The following is an 18,393-nucleotide window of genomic DNA, read 5'->3' as shown; positions in this document are numbered from 1 at the left end:
CGATCTTCTAAATTACAAAGAGCGACTCACAAAACAGAAGCTCACAAAACACTCATCACAAACCAAAAATGGCTCCACTGAGCGTCAAACTGTCACCAGAATTTACTGATAATCTAAAGACTCACAGAACTCATTTTGTCTCATTGTGTCTTAGTTTGAGACATAAGTGCATGATCATAATACTGTGTAGTTAGATGAGACAGAGCTGATGCTTGCTCTTAATTATCCTCTTCATGTTTCCCGAGCCTCAGCAGTGGAAGCTGCCATGGATAGAAAGACTATGACTCATCTTAAATCTCAAATCTTTGTCTCCAAAGAGCTGCTGATGTGCCCGATATGATCCACAAGCTTAAACTAGGATTATAAGTGTGTGCAGTGATGTGTGTGAAACCTCTGAGGACTCACACGTGTGTGCTTCAGCCCACACACACATATGAAGCACTGCGACCTCACACAGAAGTGTTTCACACATCCAACCTGAATCCTGATCATTTCTACAGTTTATTAAGTTCAGCTTCACCTGAACATCAGTGATGAAGCTGCTCTGACTCCATCACAGCTCACAGCTGTTGGAATGAGTCAAACAATGAAGAAGGTTCAGAAACAGCTGATGATTTTACAGAAACATGATGCAAACATGAGAATGGACACATGATTTTTTATTAACAGACACTGTTTATGTTTCACTGTGCATGACTGTTGTGTTCTGTAATGTTTATATCGTATTGCACCACTAGAGGGTGGTGTTGCAAAATAAGAGTAAAGCGGAGCCGGAAGAAGTTTAGAAGAGAGAGATAGAATACAGTTAGATGGCTAGCTGATAACTGATGTGTGTCACTGCTATCCCTTGGATGTTAGTCTGTGCTGAATTCATTAAAGAGCACTGTTCTTCATGAGGACTGGTTATTACCGGCCACCATTACATTTTGGCAACGAGTAACCCTGCGTGGTTTTTTTTCTGCTTTGAGTTTTTGCCGAGTCATCATGGCTGCAAACGTCCATCCGCCGCCGATGTTTTTGCCTTGCCCTGGAGACCCTGCTTTGCCATTCAACATGTGGATGCGTATGTTCAACAATTATTTGCTTGTGATCAATGCAACAGGGAATGCTTGGCCTGAAGCACGAAGAAGAGCTACCTTACTTCACTGCTTAGGAACCGAGGGACAAAGGATTTTCTACTCACTGCCAAATACAGGTGACACTTTCGCCTCTGCTGTTACTGCCCTAGAACAATACTTTTCACCCAAGGTAAATGTTGTTGTGGAAAGACATGCTTTCAGACAGCGAACACAAGCTTCACATGAGACTGTTATCCAGTATGTGGCCAGCTTGTGTGACCTTGCTTCTAAATGTGAGTTTGATGACAGGACAGAAGAAATGATCCGTGATCAGCTAGTTGAATATGTGTCTAGCCCCAGCATAAGAGAAAGACTCTTGCTGGAACCTGATTTGACACTAGATAAAGCTGTTACACTGGCAACACAAATGGAATCTGCAGTTCAACAAGCTAAATCCATAGCTGCAGACAGCAGTACTCCAGTCCAAGCTGTGCAGTCTCACTCACACTCCATGCAGAGGAAACATAAGTACAATGCTCACCCTGCAAAGCCATCTCATGCAACAAAAACATCTAAGAACTGTTTTAGATGTGGTTCAAACAGTCATTTAGCCAACTTTCGTCAGTGCCCTGCTGCCAAAGCTACTTGTAAACTGTGTCATAAAATTGGACATTTTGCTCGTGTCTGCTGCTCATCCAAGACAAGAGATGTACGGGAAGTCCATTTACCAAAACTCACAGTCCTTTACTTAACAGATCCTTCTCATGCATCAAAAGGATTGCAATGCAGCATAAATGTGAGAACACCTACGTCATCAGCTAAGGACATTGAACTGATTGTGGACACAGGTTCTGCAGTTTCTATCCTGCCTAACCACATCTACGAAGAGCACTTCAGTGGTACACCACTAAAACCACCTGACCTTCAACTAGTTACATACACGAAGAAAACAATCCCTGTGTTAGGCTGCCTGCAAGTCACAGTGAGCAGAGGAAATGCATCTGCCTCAGCTGTGTTCTTTGTTGTAAGGAAAGGAACTCCTCTTCTTGGAAGAGATCTGATGGAAGCACTGAATGTCAGCATTGCAGGCAATACTGTTCTACCTCCATGTACTGATCCTACTGCTTCTGTGATGTCTACAAATCCATCACCTGCTTCTTGCATCCCTGCTGCCCCAGATATTGGCTGTGTGCGTGCCTTTGTGCATAAAGTGAAAGTTGACCCAACAGTCAAACCTGTGCGTCAGAAGCTGCGACGTCTCCCGTTTGCTGTGAGGGCTTCAGTTTCAGCAGAACTGGATCGTTTACTCAAAGTTGGTGTCATTGAACGGATTGATGCATCACCATGGGTATCCCCAATTGTTGTCACAGGACGGAAAACTGGTGGAATAAGGCTGTGTGCAGACCTCCGTGAACCAAACAAAGCTGTGATCACTGATTGCTACCCCTTACCACATGTAGATGAATTGTTTGCCAGCTTACAGGGTGCAAAAATATTTTCTACAATTGATCTTGCAAATGCATACTACCAGCTGCCCCTGCATGAAGATAGCAGAGATTTGACAGCATTCATTACACATGATGGACTCTTCAGATTCTGTAGAGTACCTTATGGACTGGCCTCTGCCCCCTCAGCTTTTCAGAAAATGATGGCTGAAATCCTTAAAGACCTCCCAGGTGTCCAAAACTACCTGGATGACCTTATTGTCTACAGTAAAAGTGCAGCTGAGCATGACCAAAACCTTAGCACTGTCCTGCAGAAGCTCAAAGATGCTGGACTTGTGCTTAACGAAAACAAATGCCATTTTAGGAAGACATCGCTACGCTTCCTAGGTCATGTTGTCACTGCTGATGGCATTCTTCCTGATGAGGAGCATATTGATGCTGTTCTGAGAGCCCCTCCCCCATCTGATGCTGTTGCTCTAAGATCCTTCCTGGGCTTGGTGTCATGGTACTCCAAGTTCTTGCCAAACTTTGCAACTGTTGTAGCCCCTATGCGTGCCTGTGCTAACGACAAGAACACCTTCACATGGACTTTAGATGCACAAGCGAGCTTTGAAGAAGTAAAAAAACTCCTGGTGAATAGTCCTGCACTGGCACTGTTTGACCCTGCCTTGCGTGTCGTGATCTCTACTGATGCAAGTGACTATGGGCTTGGTGCTGTATTTGCTCAAGTGCAACCTGATGGCACAGAAAAACCTGTGGCGTTTGCTTCCCGCACACTGTCTGCAACAGAACAAAAGTACTCAACTGTTGAAAAAGAAGCTTATGCTTGTGTGTGGGCTGCAGAGAAATGGAGAACATATTTGTGGGGCCGACGTTTTACTCTGCGGACAGACCACCAAGCTCTGACAACACTGCTGAGCACCAAAGGGATTAATAGGGCTGGAATGCGCATCGCCCGCTGGTCTGCCCGCCTCCTGTGTTTTGACTATGATGTTATTTACCGCCCAGGTTCTCAGAACTATACAGCTGACTGTCTCTCTCGCCTGCCCCTGCCTGTTTCTTCCCATCCTACATCGGATGCAGATCATGAAATGGTAGCCCATGATTCTGCTGCCATGTCCTCTCTTCCAGTTGCGGACTTTGACTCTGCCTGTTCAACTTGCCCTGAACTGGTTGCTTTGCGTTCACAAATACAAAGCGGCTGGCCTGCCTCAATCAAAGCACTTGATGTCACGCTTGCACCTTACTACAAAATCCGTAATGAACTTTCAACCCTAAGGGATTATGTTCTCAGAGGCTCAAGGCTCATTGCACCACTTTCAGTGAGACCTAAACTCATTGCGCTGGCACATGAAAGTCACCAAGGGATTGTGCGCACTAAACAAAGACTACGAGACCTCTACTGGTGGCCAAAAATGGACTCACAAGTCCAGTCTGTCATAACCTCATGCCTCCTTTGCCAGTCCAATGACAAAACTGCACATACTAATCCTGCTCCTCTCCAACCCGTCCCACTGCCTGATGGACCGTGGAAAAAACTTGGTCTTGACATTGTTGGGCCTTTTGATACTGCAATACCTGCTTGTAGGTATGTCATAACATTGACTGACTACTACTCCAAATGGCCTGAGCTTGCCTTTTCTCCTTCTGCTACTACTGATGATGTCATTCAGTTCCTCTCATCTGTCTTTAGTCGTCATGGCAACCCAGAGAACATCGTGACTGACAATGGTACACAGTTCACCTCTGTAATGTTCACCTCATTCCTCCAGAATAGAGGCATCTCCCACAGCAGAACATCTGTCTACTACCCAGCTTCAAACGGAGCAATTGAACGGTTTCATCGTGCCCTCCGCACCTGTATCCAGACAGCAATCCAGCAGTCAAAACCATGGAAGGCGACTGTGCTGGATTGGCTTCAAGTTTACCGTGCAACACAGCATGCAACTACTTCCCTCTCTCCCTATGAACTCCTGTATGGCAGGAAGATGCGTACTAAACTGGATGTCCTCCCTTTGCCTCCTGCTGTGTCTCCACTGGATGACGTTGCACGTCACTCAGTTCAGAAATATCAGTTGAAAATGCAACGTTACACTGATGGTAGGCGTCACGCACAGAAACCTTCTTTTCTACCAGGAGAGAGTGTGAGGATAAGGAAACCCCACCATGTCCCTAAAGGACATCCCAGATTTACCCCTCCTGTAACAGTAACAAAAGCCAAAGGCTCGAATGCCTTCTTGCTGAGTGATGGCAAGGTTTGGAATGCCACTCATCTAGCACGTTGTCGCCCTGTGACTGAAAAGAACGCTGACACTGCTAGGCTGCACCACACCCAGACTGGCTCACCTACTGCCAGAAGACTGCCACGCGTCAAGTACAAGCCTCGTTGGCACAAAGACTATATTGTACCATAATAGGTTGCTTGAAAAGGACATTAGAGAAATGTCATTACTTGTTCTATTTTGGGTTACGAAGAACTGATTTCCTGCCACCAATGCACTAAAAATATTGTAATGGGAAACTGGAATAATGGCTTTTCATTTTACAATTTCAGGCTTATTTAGCTTTTCTAGTTGTAGTATTCTGATGTTATAACTAATGCGACATTTAAGTTCACCAGTGCATGTTTGGTTTGCTAAACAGTGAATTACTTTATTTCTGTACTATGCTATTTGGTGAACTCTTTTTATAAAGAGAGAGGAGATGTTGTGTTCTGTAATGTTTATATCGTATTGCACCACTAGAGGGTGGTGTTGCAAAATAAGAGTAAAGCGGAGCCGGAAGAAGTTTAGAAGAGAGAGATAGAATACAGTTAGATGGCTAGCTGATAACTGATGTGTGTCACTGCTATCCCTTGGATGTTAGTCTGTGCTGAATTCATTAAAGAGCACTGTTCTTCATGAGGACTGGTTAGTACCGGCCACCATTACAATGACGTCATCAACACTGACACCAGGGGGCGCTCATCACCAGCCTGAGGAAGTGTGATAATGGGGGGAGACGCAGTGTTGTGTGTACTGCAGTCGGACAGAAGGAAAAACTTCCTCCTGAAAACATTTTCATCCTTCCCAAAAGTGTTTGAGTCAAATGTTACAAATATATAAATACAATAAAACACAGGGTCTTACATAAAATTAGTGATGCAGTTGTGCACTGAGCACCTTTCCAATGTTCCTTCCTCAGATGAGTCCAGCTGCTGAACACATTAACATCTGTATGTAAATGTAGCCGAGAACCAACCTGAGCACTGCTGGGAAAATACAAAGGCAACCATCAAAGTGCTGTATTATCTTATTTATTCTGAATGTTGACTTAGATCCACACTACGATTTATGAAACTATAGAACTAAAATAACAACAATCGTCTGCTTCTTTAAAATTTCTTTCATTACATCAAACCAGTGAAAACTGAGAAAAACAAAGAGCTGTTAGCATGTTCAGACCAACTTTGAGACAGAGACTGTAAAGTTCTGCACTTTAAATCCTGCCTGTGTTCCTGCAAATGATTCACACTGAAAGTATCTTAGTTTAGTATTGAGTGAGCCACAAAGCAGCCTGATAGCTTTAAAACAGTAAAAGTAAATGAAATTGACAGTTTCAGTGTAGCTGGATCTGATTATTGGGGGGTCATGACCCCCGTAACCCTGCCTGAGGTCAAATCCACCATCTTTGTTTCAGAGCTTCATGTTCTCCCGTGTTTGTGTGCGTCCTCTCCGGTACTCCGGCTTCCTCCCACAGTCCAAACACATGCAGTTAGTGGGGTCAGGTTAGCTGTGAGTGGTTGTGTCTCTGTGTTATTCCACCTTAATCAATGACTTCCTGTTAGCATGAAGTGCTTCTGTAGGACTGATGTCATTTTCATGGTTGGATCATTTAAATGAAGCTGGACTCAGATGCAGTAAATAAGCTGATTGATCATTAATGAATAAAGCTGGTCAAACACATCACGTGGACACATGTGATTGTGTGTTGTAGTATTGATCCCAATGCTGGTATCAGTCCTGGATCAATAACACTGGATGGATGCGTTCAGCATGGAGCCCCTGAGCTGTGTTACAGACAAACATGGAAACTGACAGGTCTGTGTCATTCACAGTCTGTAACACTTCTAAACAACAGAGGCTGACCCAAGTGCCTCAGAGCCAGGCACGCTCACATCACAGCTCTCTAAATCAGCCAGTTTCAAAATAAGAGCTGAAAGCTGTGTTTTTCAGGAACAGTGATTCTGATGTGAGCCTGCTAGCTGACAGCAGACCTGATGAAAGCACATGTTCACATCTGTGAGGACAGACTGGACTCTTTGACTGCACCTTGGTTCTCCTCAGAGGTCTGTACAGGAGCATGTCCACCCCCACTGAAGATCTCAGTCACTGTGAAACATAGAAAGCTGCTTGTGTGGCCTCTGCCTCACATGTAGATACAGCTACAGGTTTCTCTGTCAGTCAGACTGAAACAGTGTCCTGATGCTGCATCATTCAGCTCTGTGCCCCAGTCAGCATCACTGGGAGCTACCAGTGTTTCTGCCCTTTTCCTGTAACACTACACTCAGCACAGGCTCAGCTGGTATCCAGTGTTGGACTTTGGCTTCAGCTGCTGTGATAGATCCTCTAACATAGATCAGCTCTGCTACATGTTGTTAGATAAGTGCAGCTGCTGTCATGTCCTGATGTTTCTCTGGCTCAGCAGCTTCTCCATCAGAGGTTCACATGGAGCTGATCCAGTATCTCCAGTAACTGTGTTCTGTGCCTCACTGGTTCATCCTTCTGTCTGTGTGACGTCAGTCAGATGTTGAAGTTAAACTCTGTAATCTTCACTGTGTCACAGAGTTCAGTGAGTCCCGTTATTCACAGTATCAATCAGATCATCAGAGAGCAGCTGATCAGCAATCAGTGGTGCCAACAGCGCCTCCTGTGGTGAGAGGATGCAATAATGCAATGTAGCATTTTTCCACTCAACACTTGCAGTCATGGAAACTGTCTGTTGGATCTGTGTAACGTTGCTTTCTTGGTTAGAGTTCCTCACAAATGTCCAGATGATTCTTCTAATGAGGCGTCGACCATGTTTGCAGTTCTTTGGAAGAAAACGTCGCCCTTTGCCAGCCTTACTTTTCTTTGACTTCTTCAAATGCAGCTGAACTCCAGCTGGTATTTTCTTGGACTTTGCAGCTGTTTCTGGTCATCAGTTCATTCCTGCAAACCTCTGAAGCTGAACAACAATGATGCTGCATTGCTGGCTGATCCCAAAAGGTTGATTCTGTTCATCTGGATGTTTTCAGAAACGTTTGCTCACTGATCAGGTGACTTCTTCAGTCTCAGCTGACTGCAGCTTTACAAGCTTACAAACAGCACATTTGCACAATGACTGAAAGCAGCAGCACCTGATATATATGATACTAATATAATACATATACATATATAATCCATACTAATGATGAAGGAACTGAGCTCACAGTCCATTGTTCATTCAGTGAACTACTCAGTTTATTTTGGGCCTCAGAAATGCTCACTCTGTTTGTACATCACTGTCAGCAATAGACTCATTCTGCTGTGTGGACAGGAACACATGTGACATCACTTCCTGTTTGTTTGTGACTGAAGAGGAAGAAGTTTACAAGGAATCATTTAGAAGAGTTTCAAACATCAACTGATTGAATCCATGAATCTGAAAACGTGTTTGTGAGTGAAAGAGACAGACATGTACAGACTGAACTATCTGTTCAACAGTCAGAGTGTTTCTGTAACAGGAGACACTCTTTACACTCCACTCAGCACAGGGACACTGAGGAACCAGGAGACCAGACCCAAAATGATGGAGAGAACAAACACAATCCAGCTGCAGTTATTGATCCATCATCTGTTCATTGATTGACACTTTGATGATGACTCCTGACATGATGAAGATGGTTGAATGTGTGCTGCTTTGTTTTCATGAATCCCATTAAAAACACACTTACACTTCCTCAGACCTGGTCTCAACCATCGGACTCCAGCAGGCTCCACCCTGAAAGGAGGAGGGGGGTCAGAGCAGCACAGTCAGCATGCACACATGGACATTACATGGCTCTCACACACACACTGTTACACACTGAGCTCAAAGCTCGGCTTCACTGTTTTATTCAAAGAAATCTACATTTATTTATCAGCACATTTAAAAACAGCTTGAGCCAAAGTGCTGCACAGAGTAGAGAGAAAATAGGAAACATACACAGTAATGACTATAAAGACTGGTCAGGATTGAAAGCTACAGAGTACAAATGTGTTTCCAACCGGCTTTTAAAAATGTCCAGTGTTGGTGACGACCTGATGTGAAGGGCGACTGTTCCAGAGTTTGGCTGCAGCCATCGATAAAGCTCACCTCTGTTTTTACGTCTAGTTCTGGTCAGAAGCTGCTTATCTGCAGACCTGAGGGCTCCACTTGGATTCTTTTGTTAAAGAGAGATAAGATGGAGCCAATCCATTCACAGATTTAAAGACAACCAGATCTGGAAGTGGATTCTACCACGTACTGGTAACCAGTGGAAGAAGCTGGTGATGGGTCGTCTAGCACAGACCCACCGCTGGAAGCAGACAATTGATGAGGGAGAGAACTGTGACAGCGCCGTTCCTTCACTTGACCTCAGTCGCTCTCGTCTGCTCCCTCGTAACACTGCTCTTTATTGAGCTTACATGAATATGCACAAGTTCATTAACATGTGACGTCTTACACAGGTATGAACAAAGAGTACCAGTCTGTGCATAGTGTGTGTGTGTGTGTGTGTGTGTGTGTGTGTGTGTGTGTGTGTGTGTGTGTGTGTGTGTGTGTGTGTGTGTGTGTGTGTGTTCCAGATGTGACCCTGTGACCCCAAAGCTGGTGCTAAGAGTCCAGCGGTCCCCCTAACAAAGGGCTCTTATACTTAACCAGACACAGAGCAGGTGTCCTCCTACACCAGGGGTCTCAAACTCGTGGACGATAGTTTTTGGCCCCACCTTAATATGAAAATGTAATGTTAGTTTGATAATGTATGACACTTTACAGTGTTGTGGGCGGAGCTGAATTAACCCACCAATCAGGGTGGGATATGGATCTCAGGGGACACCAGCCGGGCTTGATGCAAGCAGGGAAACATTTCTCAATGAGTCAAAGTTCCAGCAGCGTTGCCCTGGAGTGTTTCTTTCTTTCTGTGCCTGGCTGGCTTCCTCCTTTCTATTGGGCAAACGCCGACATTCGCCCCAGCGCGCTGCGTTCACAACACTTCAAAAAAAGTTGTTTTTTTAAGTTGCTGCCCAGCGGGACATTATACGTATATAGATTTATACACACGTCAGTGGGATTTAAAGTTATTTTTCCACAGAGAGAGATCTCATATCAACTCTCACAGTGATGCGTAGGCGGCGGGATAAAAGAAAAGTCATGAACTCAATGCAGCCCAATTTAGTCTGCAGTCACATAGCGACACCTGTTCATCGGCAACAACAGTCCCCGGTAACCCGGACTAATTATAGGGTCGCACCGTAATTTGTGGCTCGATGTTTTTATTTGCATCACTCCGTTTGCATTGCAGCAAACATGAACATTACATATATTTCAATATAATGTAAAAGCAGTCAAAACAACTAACATCAGAAACAGCTGATGTTATTTGTTATATGTCACGGTGTCGTTTCCGCTTCTTTCTCCTGTAACAACAGCCCGGCGCCGTGAGCAGTCGCCTGTTTTGCGCTCGCTATCCCTGCACTTTCTACCATCTGCAAACGCCACGGTGTTCGTGTCGTCATGAAAGACATGAACATCGAGCGTAAAAACAAAGGACACTGCTACCGGCTTTTTATCTGCCGATGGCCGTGCTACGGTTGCTAGAAAAAGAAGCAGAAATGACGTTCTCTACGCGCTGAGACGTTCCCCGTCCGTCGGCTAAACGCTTGATTGAAACTTCAATGCGACAGTGACACCAAGTAGAATTATAAATGTCACATAGCCCCAAACATGTCTTTTTCAAAGCCTGCGGTGAAGAGAAAGGTTGGTGATGAGCACCGACAATTTCAGGAAAAGTGGGAAATGCAATATTTCTTTGTTGAGCACAGGGGCACCCCGACCTGTCTTATTTGCACAGAGAAAGTTACGCTGCACAAGGAATACAATTTGAAACGTCATTACACAACTAGACATGCTGAGCTGGATGCAGAATACCAGGGAGACGAGAGAGCGAACCGGGTTGCCAGTCTTAAAACAGATCTACTGAGGCAGCAAGATTTCTCCAAGAAAGCAACCAAAGAGAATAATGCAGCAGTCGGAGCCACGTGGTTAGTGAGATGATTGCTAAAGCAGGGAAGCCATTCACAGAAGGTGGATTTGTCTAAAAGTGCATATTGCAGGCTGCAAATATAGTCTGTCCGGGAAAGAAAGGTCAGTTTAGCAACATCAGCCTTTCTGCCAACACCGCAGCAGATCGCATTTCTGACCTGTCAAGTGACATTTCTGACCAACTGTGTGAGAAAGCCAAATGTTTCAGTGTATACTCAGTCGCTCTTGATGAGACCACAGACATCACCGACACTGCCCAGCTCCCAATGTATGTCCGTGGTGTTGATGACAGTTTTGAAGTGATGGAGGAGCTGCTCACAGTAATTCCAATGCATGGCCAGACCACCGCTCAGCAGATATTTACAAGCTGTGTGATGCCATTGAGAATGTTGGTTTGCCATGGAAGAGGTTTGTTGGAATAACAACAGATGGAGCGCCATCAATGACAGGGAGGAAAAATGGACTGGTGGCACAAAACAAACTGGAAGAGGAAGGCGTGGAGGAGGCCATTGCTCTGCACTGCATCATCCATCAGCAGGTCCTTTGCAGCAAATGCCTGAAGTTTGACAATGTGATGTCTATTGTTGTGAAATGCATCAACCAAATCAGATCCAGGGGCTTAAAGCACCGAAGGTTCTGTGCTTTTTTAGAGGAAATGGAGTCAGAATATGGGGATGTGCTCGACTTCACTGAGGTACGTTGGCTCAGCAGGGGAAATGTATTAAAGAGACTTTTTGAGTTGAGAGCAGAAGTGAAGCCTTCATGGAGAAGGATGGAGTTAGTGTTCCTGTGCTAACTGATCCCAAATGGCTCATGGACTTAGCTTTTCTTGTTGATATGACACATGAGCTTAATGTACTGAACAAGACGTTACAAGGCCAGGAGCAACTTGTCAGTGCTGCCTATGACAACGTGAGAGCATTCTCCACAAAACTGGCGCTCTGGAAAGCTCAGCTCTCTCAGACAAACCTTTGCCATTTCCCAGTGTTACAGGAAAAATGTTTCTATGTTTCTTTACCTTCTTTTAAATGTACAAAGATGCCTTTTGTCTGCCCTCTGCCTATGGTTAGATTAGTTTAGAATTATCTTTTTAGACTTTCCCAGCAAACACATCTTGTTTCTGGGACATATTGTTTTAGATTGTTTTATCTTCCCTAGCTCTCTGCTGACGAGACTAGTACCACATATGGAGTTGTTTATTTTATCTGTTTTATCTGTTTATTATTTTCTTATCCTGTTCTCACTGTCTCTGTGCTCTGTGCCTATAAAAATGCCAAGCCACTGTGCATGGTGTGAGTTGTTCTCAGCAGCTCACCCGTGTACACGTTTGATAAAGAAAGTAACTTTGTCTCATTGTGTCTTTATTTCTCCTGGGTCTTTTACAGAGTTTTCTCCTAACATTTCTTGGTCCTTCGACAGCCGGATCACCTCCATCGTGTCCCATCTCCGTGACCAGTCCACGTTGTTCGCCTGTCGACAGCCCACACACCAGGTGTGTGGAAAAAGACCAAGAGCGTTAAATTCGGGTCTTGGCCAACGTCTTAGAAAGCGACCCACGGTGGTGGGGCCCGATCGAGGTGGACCAGACCCGGCGACGCTGACCAGGTAGATGCAGACACACTGACACAATCTTGCGTAAAAACGTATTTTAAATTCAGGGAATTTAAAATAGCGGAAGTGGCTCGTCGACTGGTAGCTCTGGGAGCTCGTCGACTGGTAGCATAGCTCGTCGACTGGTAGCTCTGGGAGCTCGTCGACTGGTAGCTTTGGAGCTCTGGGTAGCTCCCCCAGCTGGGTCTAGACTGGGTCTAGGGAGTAAGTAGCTCTGGGAGCTCCCCTTATCATAAGGGTTCCGGTCGCGCGCGCGTCGAAGCTGTGAATGTGAGTGTGTGTGTGTGTGTGTGTGTGTATTGTTTTAATTAACGGAGCAAGCTGAATTTTCACGGTCCAATAAGAGACTGAGCTGCTTCTACTGTGTTTTCTTTTACTGCTGTTCACTGACGTGCTGGTGAGTTGAGAGAACGGTCGAGTTCCGTCTCGTAAAGTTCACACCGCTTTCGGAACTAGTCCGAAAGTCGAAGGGCGTGTGAGCAACCACTCTCGTCTCTAATACCAGCGAAGGTGATAGCAGCTGTATCGTGTATATATACACGATAATAGTAATATGTATATTACTTAAACAAAAATAAGTAAATACATAAATAAGATGGGTAATCAAGCAAGTGAAATTAAAACTCACTCCTGCTGACGAGCAGTGGTGAGAAAAGAAAAGTCCAGACGCCGGACAAAACAATGTCTGTAAACAGAGATTTAAGAAAACAAAATATAAACAGTCAGAAGAATAGAACTCAACTGCCAGTTTAGTAAAACCAGAAGACGAGACACTGTGCAGTGCCCACAATCCTTTTAGTAAACCATCACTCACTCCTGCAGCCGCATCTGCAGCAACACCCATATCAGGAAGAACATAATAATCCCTTATTAAGTGAAAACTAGAGATCAAAGTAGTTTGAGTTAGTTTAAAAGGGTTGAAAACAGACCCCACTGAGTAGATATAAATATAAAGAGTACGAAATAAAGATAAACAAAGGGAAAATTACAGTAGAAATTATCTTTAGAGTATTTGAAATTAATAATAGCAAGGATAACAACCTGTAAAGTGATATCAATGAAACACAGTTGGCATGATGACCATGCCCACAATGTATAAAATGAATATAAAGCAAATAATTCACACGGAAATATTTTAATAACATAAATAAAGTATATTAAGGCTGTGTCATTGTTCAGCCAAGGACAGTGTGTGAAAAGGTAACTGTCTCCACCTTGGGAAAATGGTGATAACTGCAGATCACCTGAAGCCCTTGATGGATACAAAATAAAATATAATATATTATAATAGAACTGCCTGGTCCGCCATGCAACAGAGAGAACAAATGTGACCGCAGATTGGATGAATTCTAAATGATCTGTTTGCTGAATAAGATGATCATAACTAACAAATTGGCTCAGTAGTAGTATAATGGTACACACTGATAAAACATTATAATATGCTATTGCTGTTATATAAGACAAAGAGGATAATATTAACAATGACATAATATTAATATGAAGAGGCACCTTAATCGGTTATGATGTGAGGTGGATAATTGTTAAGCAGTAGTCTGCATCAAGCTTAAGGTTTGCTGAAACTCAGTGTAATGACATGTGAGATGAAGACAATACAGAGAATAACTAAACTAATGAAGTGCATAGAGGCACTTGACCAGCTTGAAACCTATCATCCTAGAATGACACATTGCTGAGATATAGAGCACACCTATAATAACAAGCAATAAGCAAAACCCTGTAGACAACAGCTAAAACTACAGGATTGAGAAGCTGAATTAAATATGTAGACACTGCTAAGCTGATGAGCATGTTCCACATTTTCTTTTTCTTTTTGTTTCTTTTAGAGCAGAAGCTGCTGTAACACACCCAAAGAAAGACTCTAGGTCTGACCAACCGTTTCAGTCGTGGGCAAAAAGATGTCAGCCAATAAAATTCTAAAAGATAATTTATTGACGAAAAATATATCAAGAGATAAAAGATAAAACAGTCCAGTGTCCCACTTATGAATTGTATAAAAACACACAGTCCCAAGGCCAGAGCCAGCTATGTCACACGGCCAAGTTGCACTCCACATGTTGCCTTTAACAGGGTTAGACGTTGTCCTTGGAGACCCACCACCCTGCAAGCATATAGTCAGTGGTCACTCAAGCCTCTGCAATCCTGCTGCCTTTAGGCTGTGGCATATAATAGACCCTGGACTGCACAGAGAGACAAAACGACACACTTAATATAAAATTCATAGCACAAAACCCATCCATCCCAAACATATCTGATTTCATCACATTACATACCTGCACAGAGAGACAAAACGACACAGCAGTGTTTGTAGTGTGGGCTATAAGTACACCAGTGTATCAGTGCAACCAAGTACACCTGCCTCTAATTAGTCCAACCCCATTCCAGCCATTGGCTCACCAAAAATGTGACACACACAACACCACTCCCAACCCAGTGCAACTTCACACAATAATATGGAGCTGAATTAACACAGGCACATTAGTCTACCATGTTACAAGCTGCATGCTATTACAAGCCAACATATGCAGACTTCTGCCTTGTTCGGGTGGCAGCATTTTTTTTCTTCTTTCTTTTGTGTCCTGACACGTTTATGTTTTTTGTTTTTGTTTGATTATTTTGTTGGTTTTGGAAACAAATTTAAATGAACTTGTGACAATTCTTGAGAGTCACAATGACGCATAGTGATTAGGCATATGATTGAAAAATGCCTAGGTTTAGAGCTGTGAGCTATGAGCTGTGAGCAATGCAAAGTTAAATATATATATGTACAAATGGGAAACAACCCTAACTTCAAAGTTTGAAATGTGTGAGATCCATGACTTGTTTGAAAAACTAGAAATTATTTAAAATGCCCTAAGTGAAAATGTAGAGTTGCATCTATTCTCCCAAACCAAAAAAAAAAAAAAAAAGAAAAAAAAAAAAGGAGAAGAAGCATTCTGTAACTTAGAAATAAGGCTGACGTGTTGACAATAGACTAAAACACTAATCCGCAGGTGGCTATCAGGAACAGAGAGGCGAGCAAAGTCACAAACACCAAGGCTGCAGACAGCCACGCAGAAACAGCAGATAACATAGAGACAATGCCTGCTAGAACCGTGGAGAGGAAGGTCACTTCACACGAGATAGTAGGAGTAGGCCACAGAGAAATAATGCAAAACAGTTTTGAGGCAGCCACTTAAGAACTTATTTGACCTTACAGCACAGGCCGAAATTGTGTAGGTTACGCAGTAACCACAGATAGTAAAATAATAGAAGCAAAACCACTTTCTTCTTCATATTCTGCACAGAGCGCTGAGCTGTCAGCTGTGATTTGCGCATGGGAAATACACAAAGATAAACAAATAACCATTTATATAGACAGCCAGTATGTTTTCTCTGCTGTGCATCATTTTGCAAAAAATCTGGCAAAACAGAGGAATGATTACATCAACCGGTAAACCAGTCCAGCATGCCAGCCTCTTACAACGCCTGCTGACTGTAATAAATTTACCACAACAACTCGCATTGTGTAAATGTACAGCACACAAAACTGATAGCTCTTTTATTACTACAGGCAACAATTTTGCTGACAGAGCCGCAAAACAGGCGGCACAAAAGACAAACATGACGTTAATGGTAGTAAACACACATCAGATTCCACTGGATGTGTTGCAAAGTGAACAAAAAGCAGCAAGCACAGCAGAGCAGGCAAAATGGCTAAAACACGGTGCAGTTCTGACAAACGACTTAATGATGTGTTATGGCAAGCCAGTGTTGCCAAAATTCCTCCACAAAATGGCGGCATTAGTGACTCATGGCTGTACGCATTTGTCATCGGGGGGACTGACCAGTATTGTCAACTCTCATTTCTACACTGTAAATTTTGAAACCTCAGCAAAACAATTTGTCAGAACGTGCATGACGTGTCAAAAAATATAATGCTCAGGGAAACCTGAGACCACACAATCCATATGGACTTTATTGAGCTAAATGAATGCCAAGGGTAAAAATACACCCTAGTGGTTATAGATGTATTCTCAAAGTGGCCAGAAATCTACCCAGTGAAAAAGGCAGATACAATTTCAGTAGCAAAATGTATGTCTAAGTTGTAGGAAAATAAAGAGATGATTGTAAATGACGAAGAATGTAATGATGTCTATCAAGTGTCTTGCAGATCACAGCCCGGTGACTGGGTTCTGATCAAAGTGCTCCAAAGGAAAAACTGGAGCTTGCAAAATAGCGGAACGACCATCTTGCATCCATCAGAGCCAGTAAGTGAAGCCATCTAAACACAGCTGACAGCAGGCTTGCCCACTTGTTGTGATCTCGCCCGGTGGAGGGGTCAGCTTTCCTGGCCGGGGGGTCTACTCGCGACAGGAGGGTGTGTCTCGTCGTCATGAGGTGGTGGCTCTTAACAACTGCAGCGGCCCTGACCATGGCCGGGCTCCTCATCTTTGCTTCCGTGAGGGACAATAAGTCACGCTATATGAAGAAAAGACAGACACTGTATGACAAAGGAAAGTACACCAAGTTTCCCCATGGCTATGCCACTAATTTCTGGTGGCAGTTTATGAACACTACAGCTTACTTGAATAATAAAACTGACTGCTATGCAAATACATATACACTTTCTGCCCACCGAGGAACGAGAGGAAGTGTATGGACTGTTCACTCAACGAAACCTGTGCCAGTAACGCGACACTGATGAGCCTCAACTGTCGCTCCAACTACAGCTACCGAATGATACTACAAACAAAGACTCATTACCAGACAGGATGTGCACGGACGGCACCAAGCAGTAAAGGAACCAGAGTTTCGCATCTGAGGAGGAGTGAAATTCTTACAGAGCTTGATCCCCGGCATTGGAGTTGCCGAGGTGCGGGATCACGTGGAAATCAACCGATATGCTCTGCTACGACACATCAACTTGACTAAGACCCTGGGAACCGCCTTAGCAGGAGAACAGCAGGCCATCAGAACGATGGTGCTGCAGAACAGACTGACACTAGACCTGCTAACAGCATCACAAGGAGGAGTTTGCAAGCTGATCGGGGAGACATGTTGCACTTTTATCCCTGATGGATACGAAGCTGGAGGAGACATTTATGAAGCTTTGCAGAATTTGACCGCTCTGCAAAAATATGTCACTGACCACACACCTGGAGCAGCTACAGCACAAAGCTGGCTGGACTGGCTGTTCAGCGGCTCATGGCTGGCTGCTGTAGCAAAGCCATTTTTCCTTCTAGGTCTCATCATGATAGCACTGCTCATATTAGTGTTGTGTGTGTTGCCATGTCTAAGAGTAATGATTTCAAAGATGATAACAACTACAATGACTGCTTATGTTGCCGTGCCTAAAGAAGAACAGCATCCCGTTGCAATTCTGTTAGAGGAGAACTTGTAATAACTGCTAATGAATGACGTGGTGATTAAAAATGACTTCTGCCTTTTTCAAGTGATCATGCACTGATTAACACATTAGTAGTTTATGCAGGTACAATATAAGGTTTTCATCATTTTATTTTTTTTGAAGTTTTCATTTTACATATTAGGTTTTCATCATTTTTAAATACAAAGTTTTCATTTTAGTTTTCATCCTTTTATTTTTTGTAGTTTTAGTTTTATTATTTTTTTTTTGTTTATTCCACTTGTTATTTCATTTACTATGATTTTCATTTACTATGTTTTTCTTTTTATTATTTTCTTTTGTTTTATTCTTTAGACCGAATGACTTCCATTTCTGCTATGCTGACATTTTGAAAATTAAAACATTGCTTAAGATACTTAATAAATAACCTTCACAGACAATTGTTGTATACATTTAAAATAAGTTAAAACAGGAGGGAATGTTACAGGAAAAATGTTTCTATGTTTCTTTACCTTCTTTTAAATGTACAAAGATGCCTTTTGTCTGCCCTTTGCCTATGGTTAGATTAGTTTAGAATTATCTTTTTAGACTTTCCCAGCAAACACATCTTGTTTCTGGGACATATTGTTTTAGA

The 18,393-nt window shown here is 43.3% G+C and overlaps 2 protein-coding genes across 2 annotated transcripts in view; one reads left to right on the top strand and one right to left on the bottom strand.

The window, feature by feature from the left end:
- Positions 1–18,393, top strand: part of LOC113016285 (phospholipase D1-like) — a 386,460-nt gene that overhangs the window by 46,088 nt on the left and 321,979 nt on the right. The window lies entirely within an intron of this gene.
- LOC145423945 (ribonuclease inhibitor-like) overlaps positions 1–18,393 on the bottom strand; it is a 141,627-nt gene that overhangs the window by 115,287 nt on the left and 7,947 nt on the right. The window contains exon 2 of the mRNA XM_080296769.1: positions 8,457–8,503. Within this exon, the coding sequence (XP_080152895.1) occupies positions 8,457–8,503 (47 nt within the window). The remainder of the gene's footprint in view (positions 1–8,456; positions 8,504–18,393) is intronic.

Source organism: Astatotilapia calliptera, chromosome 3 (genome assembly GCF_964374335.1).
Source record: "Astatotilapia calliptera chromosome 3, fAstCal68.1, whole genome shotgun sequence".
Classification (NCBI taxonomy): domain Eukaryota; kingdom Metazoa; phylum Chordata; class Actinopteri; order Cichliformes; family Cichlidae; genus Astatotilapia; species Astatotilapia calliptera.
Note: the sequence above shows the minus strand (reverse complement) of the source record. Positions and strands in the feature narration are given on the sequence as shown.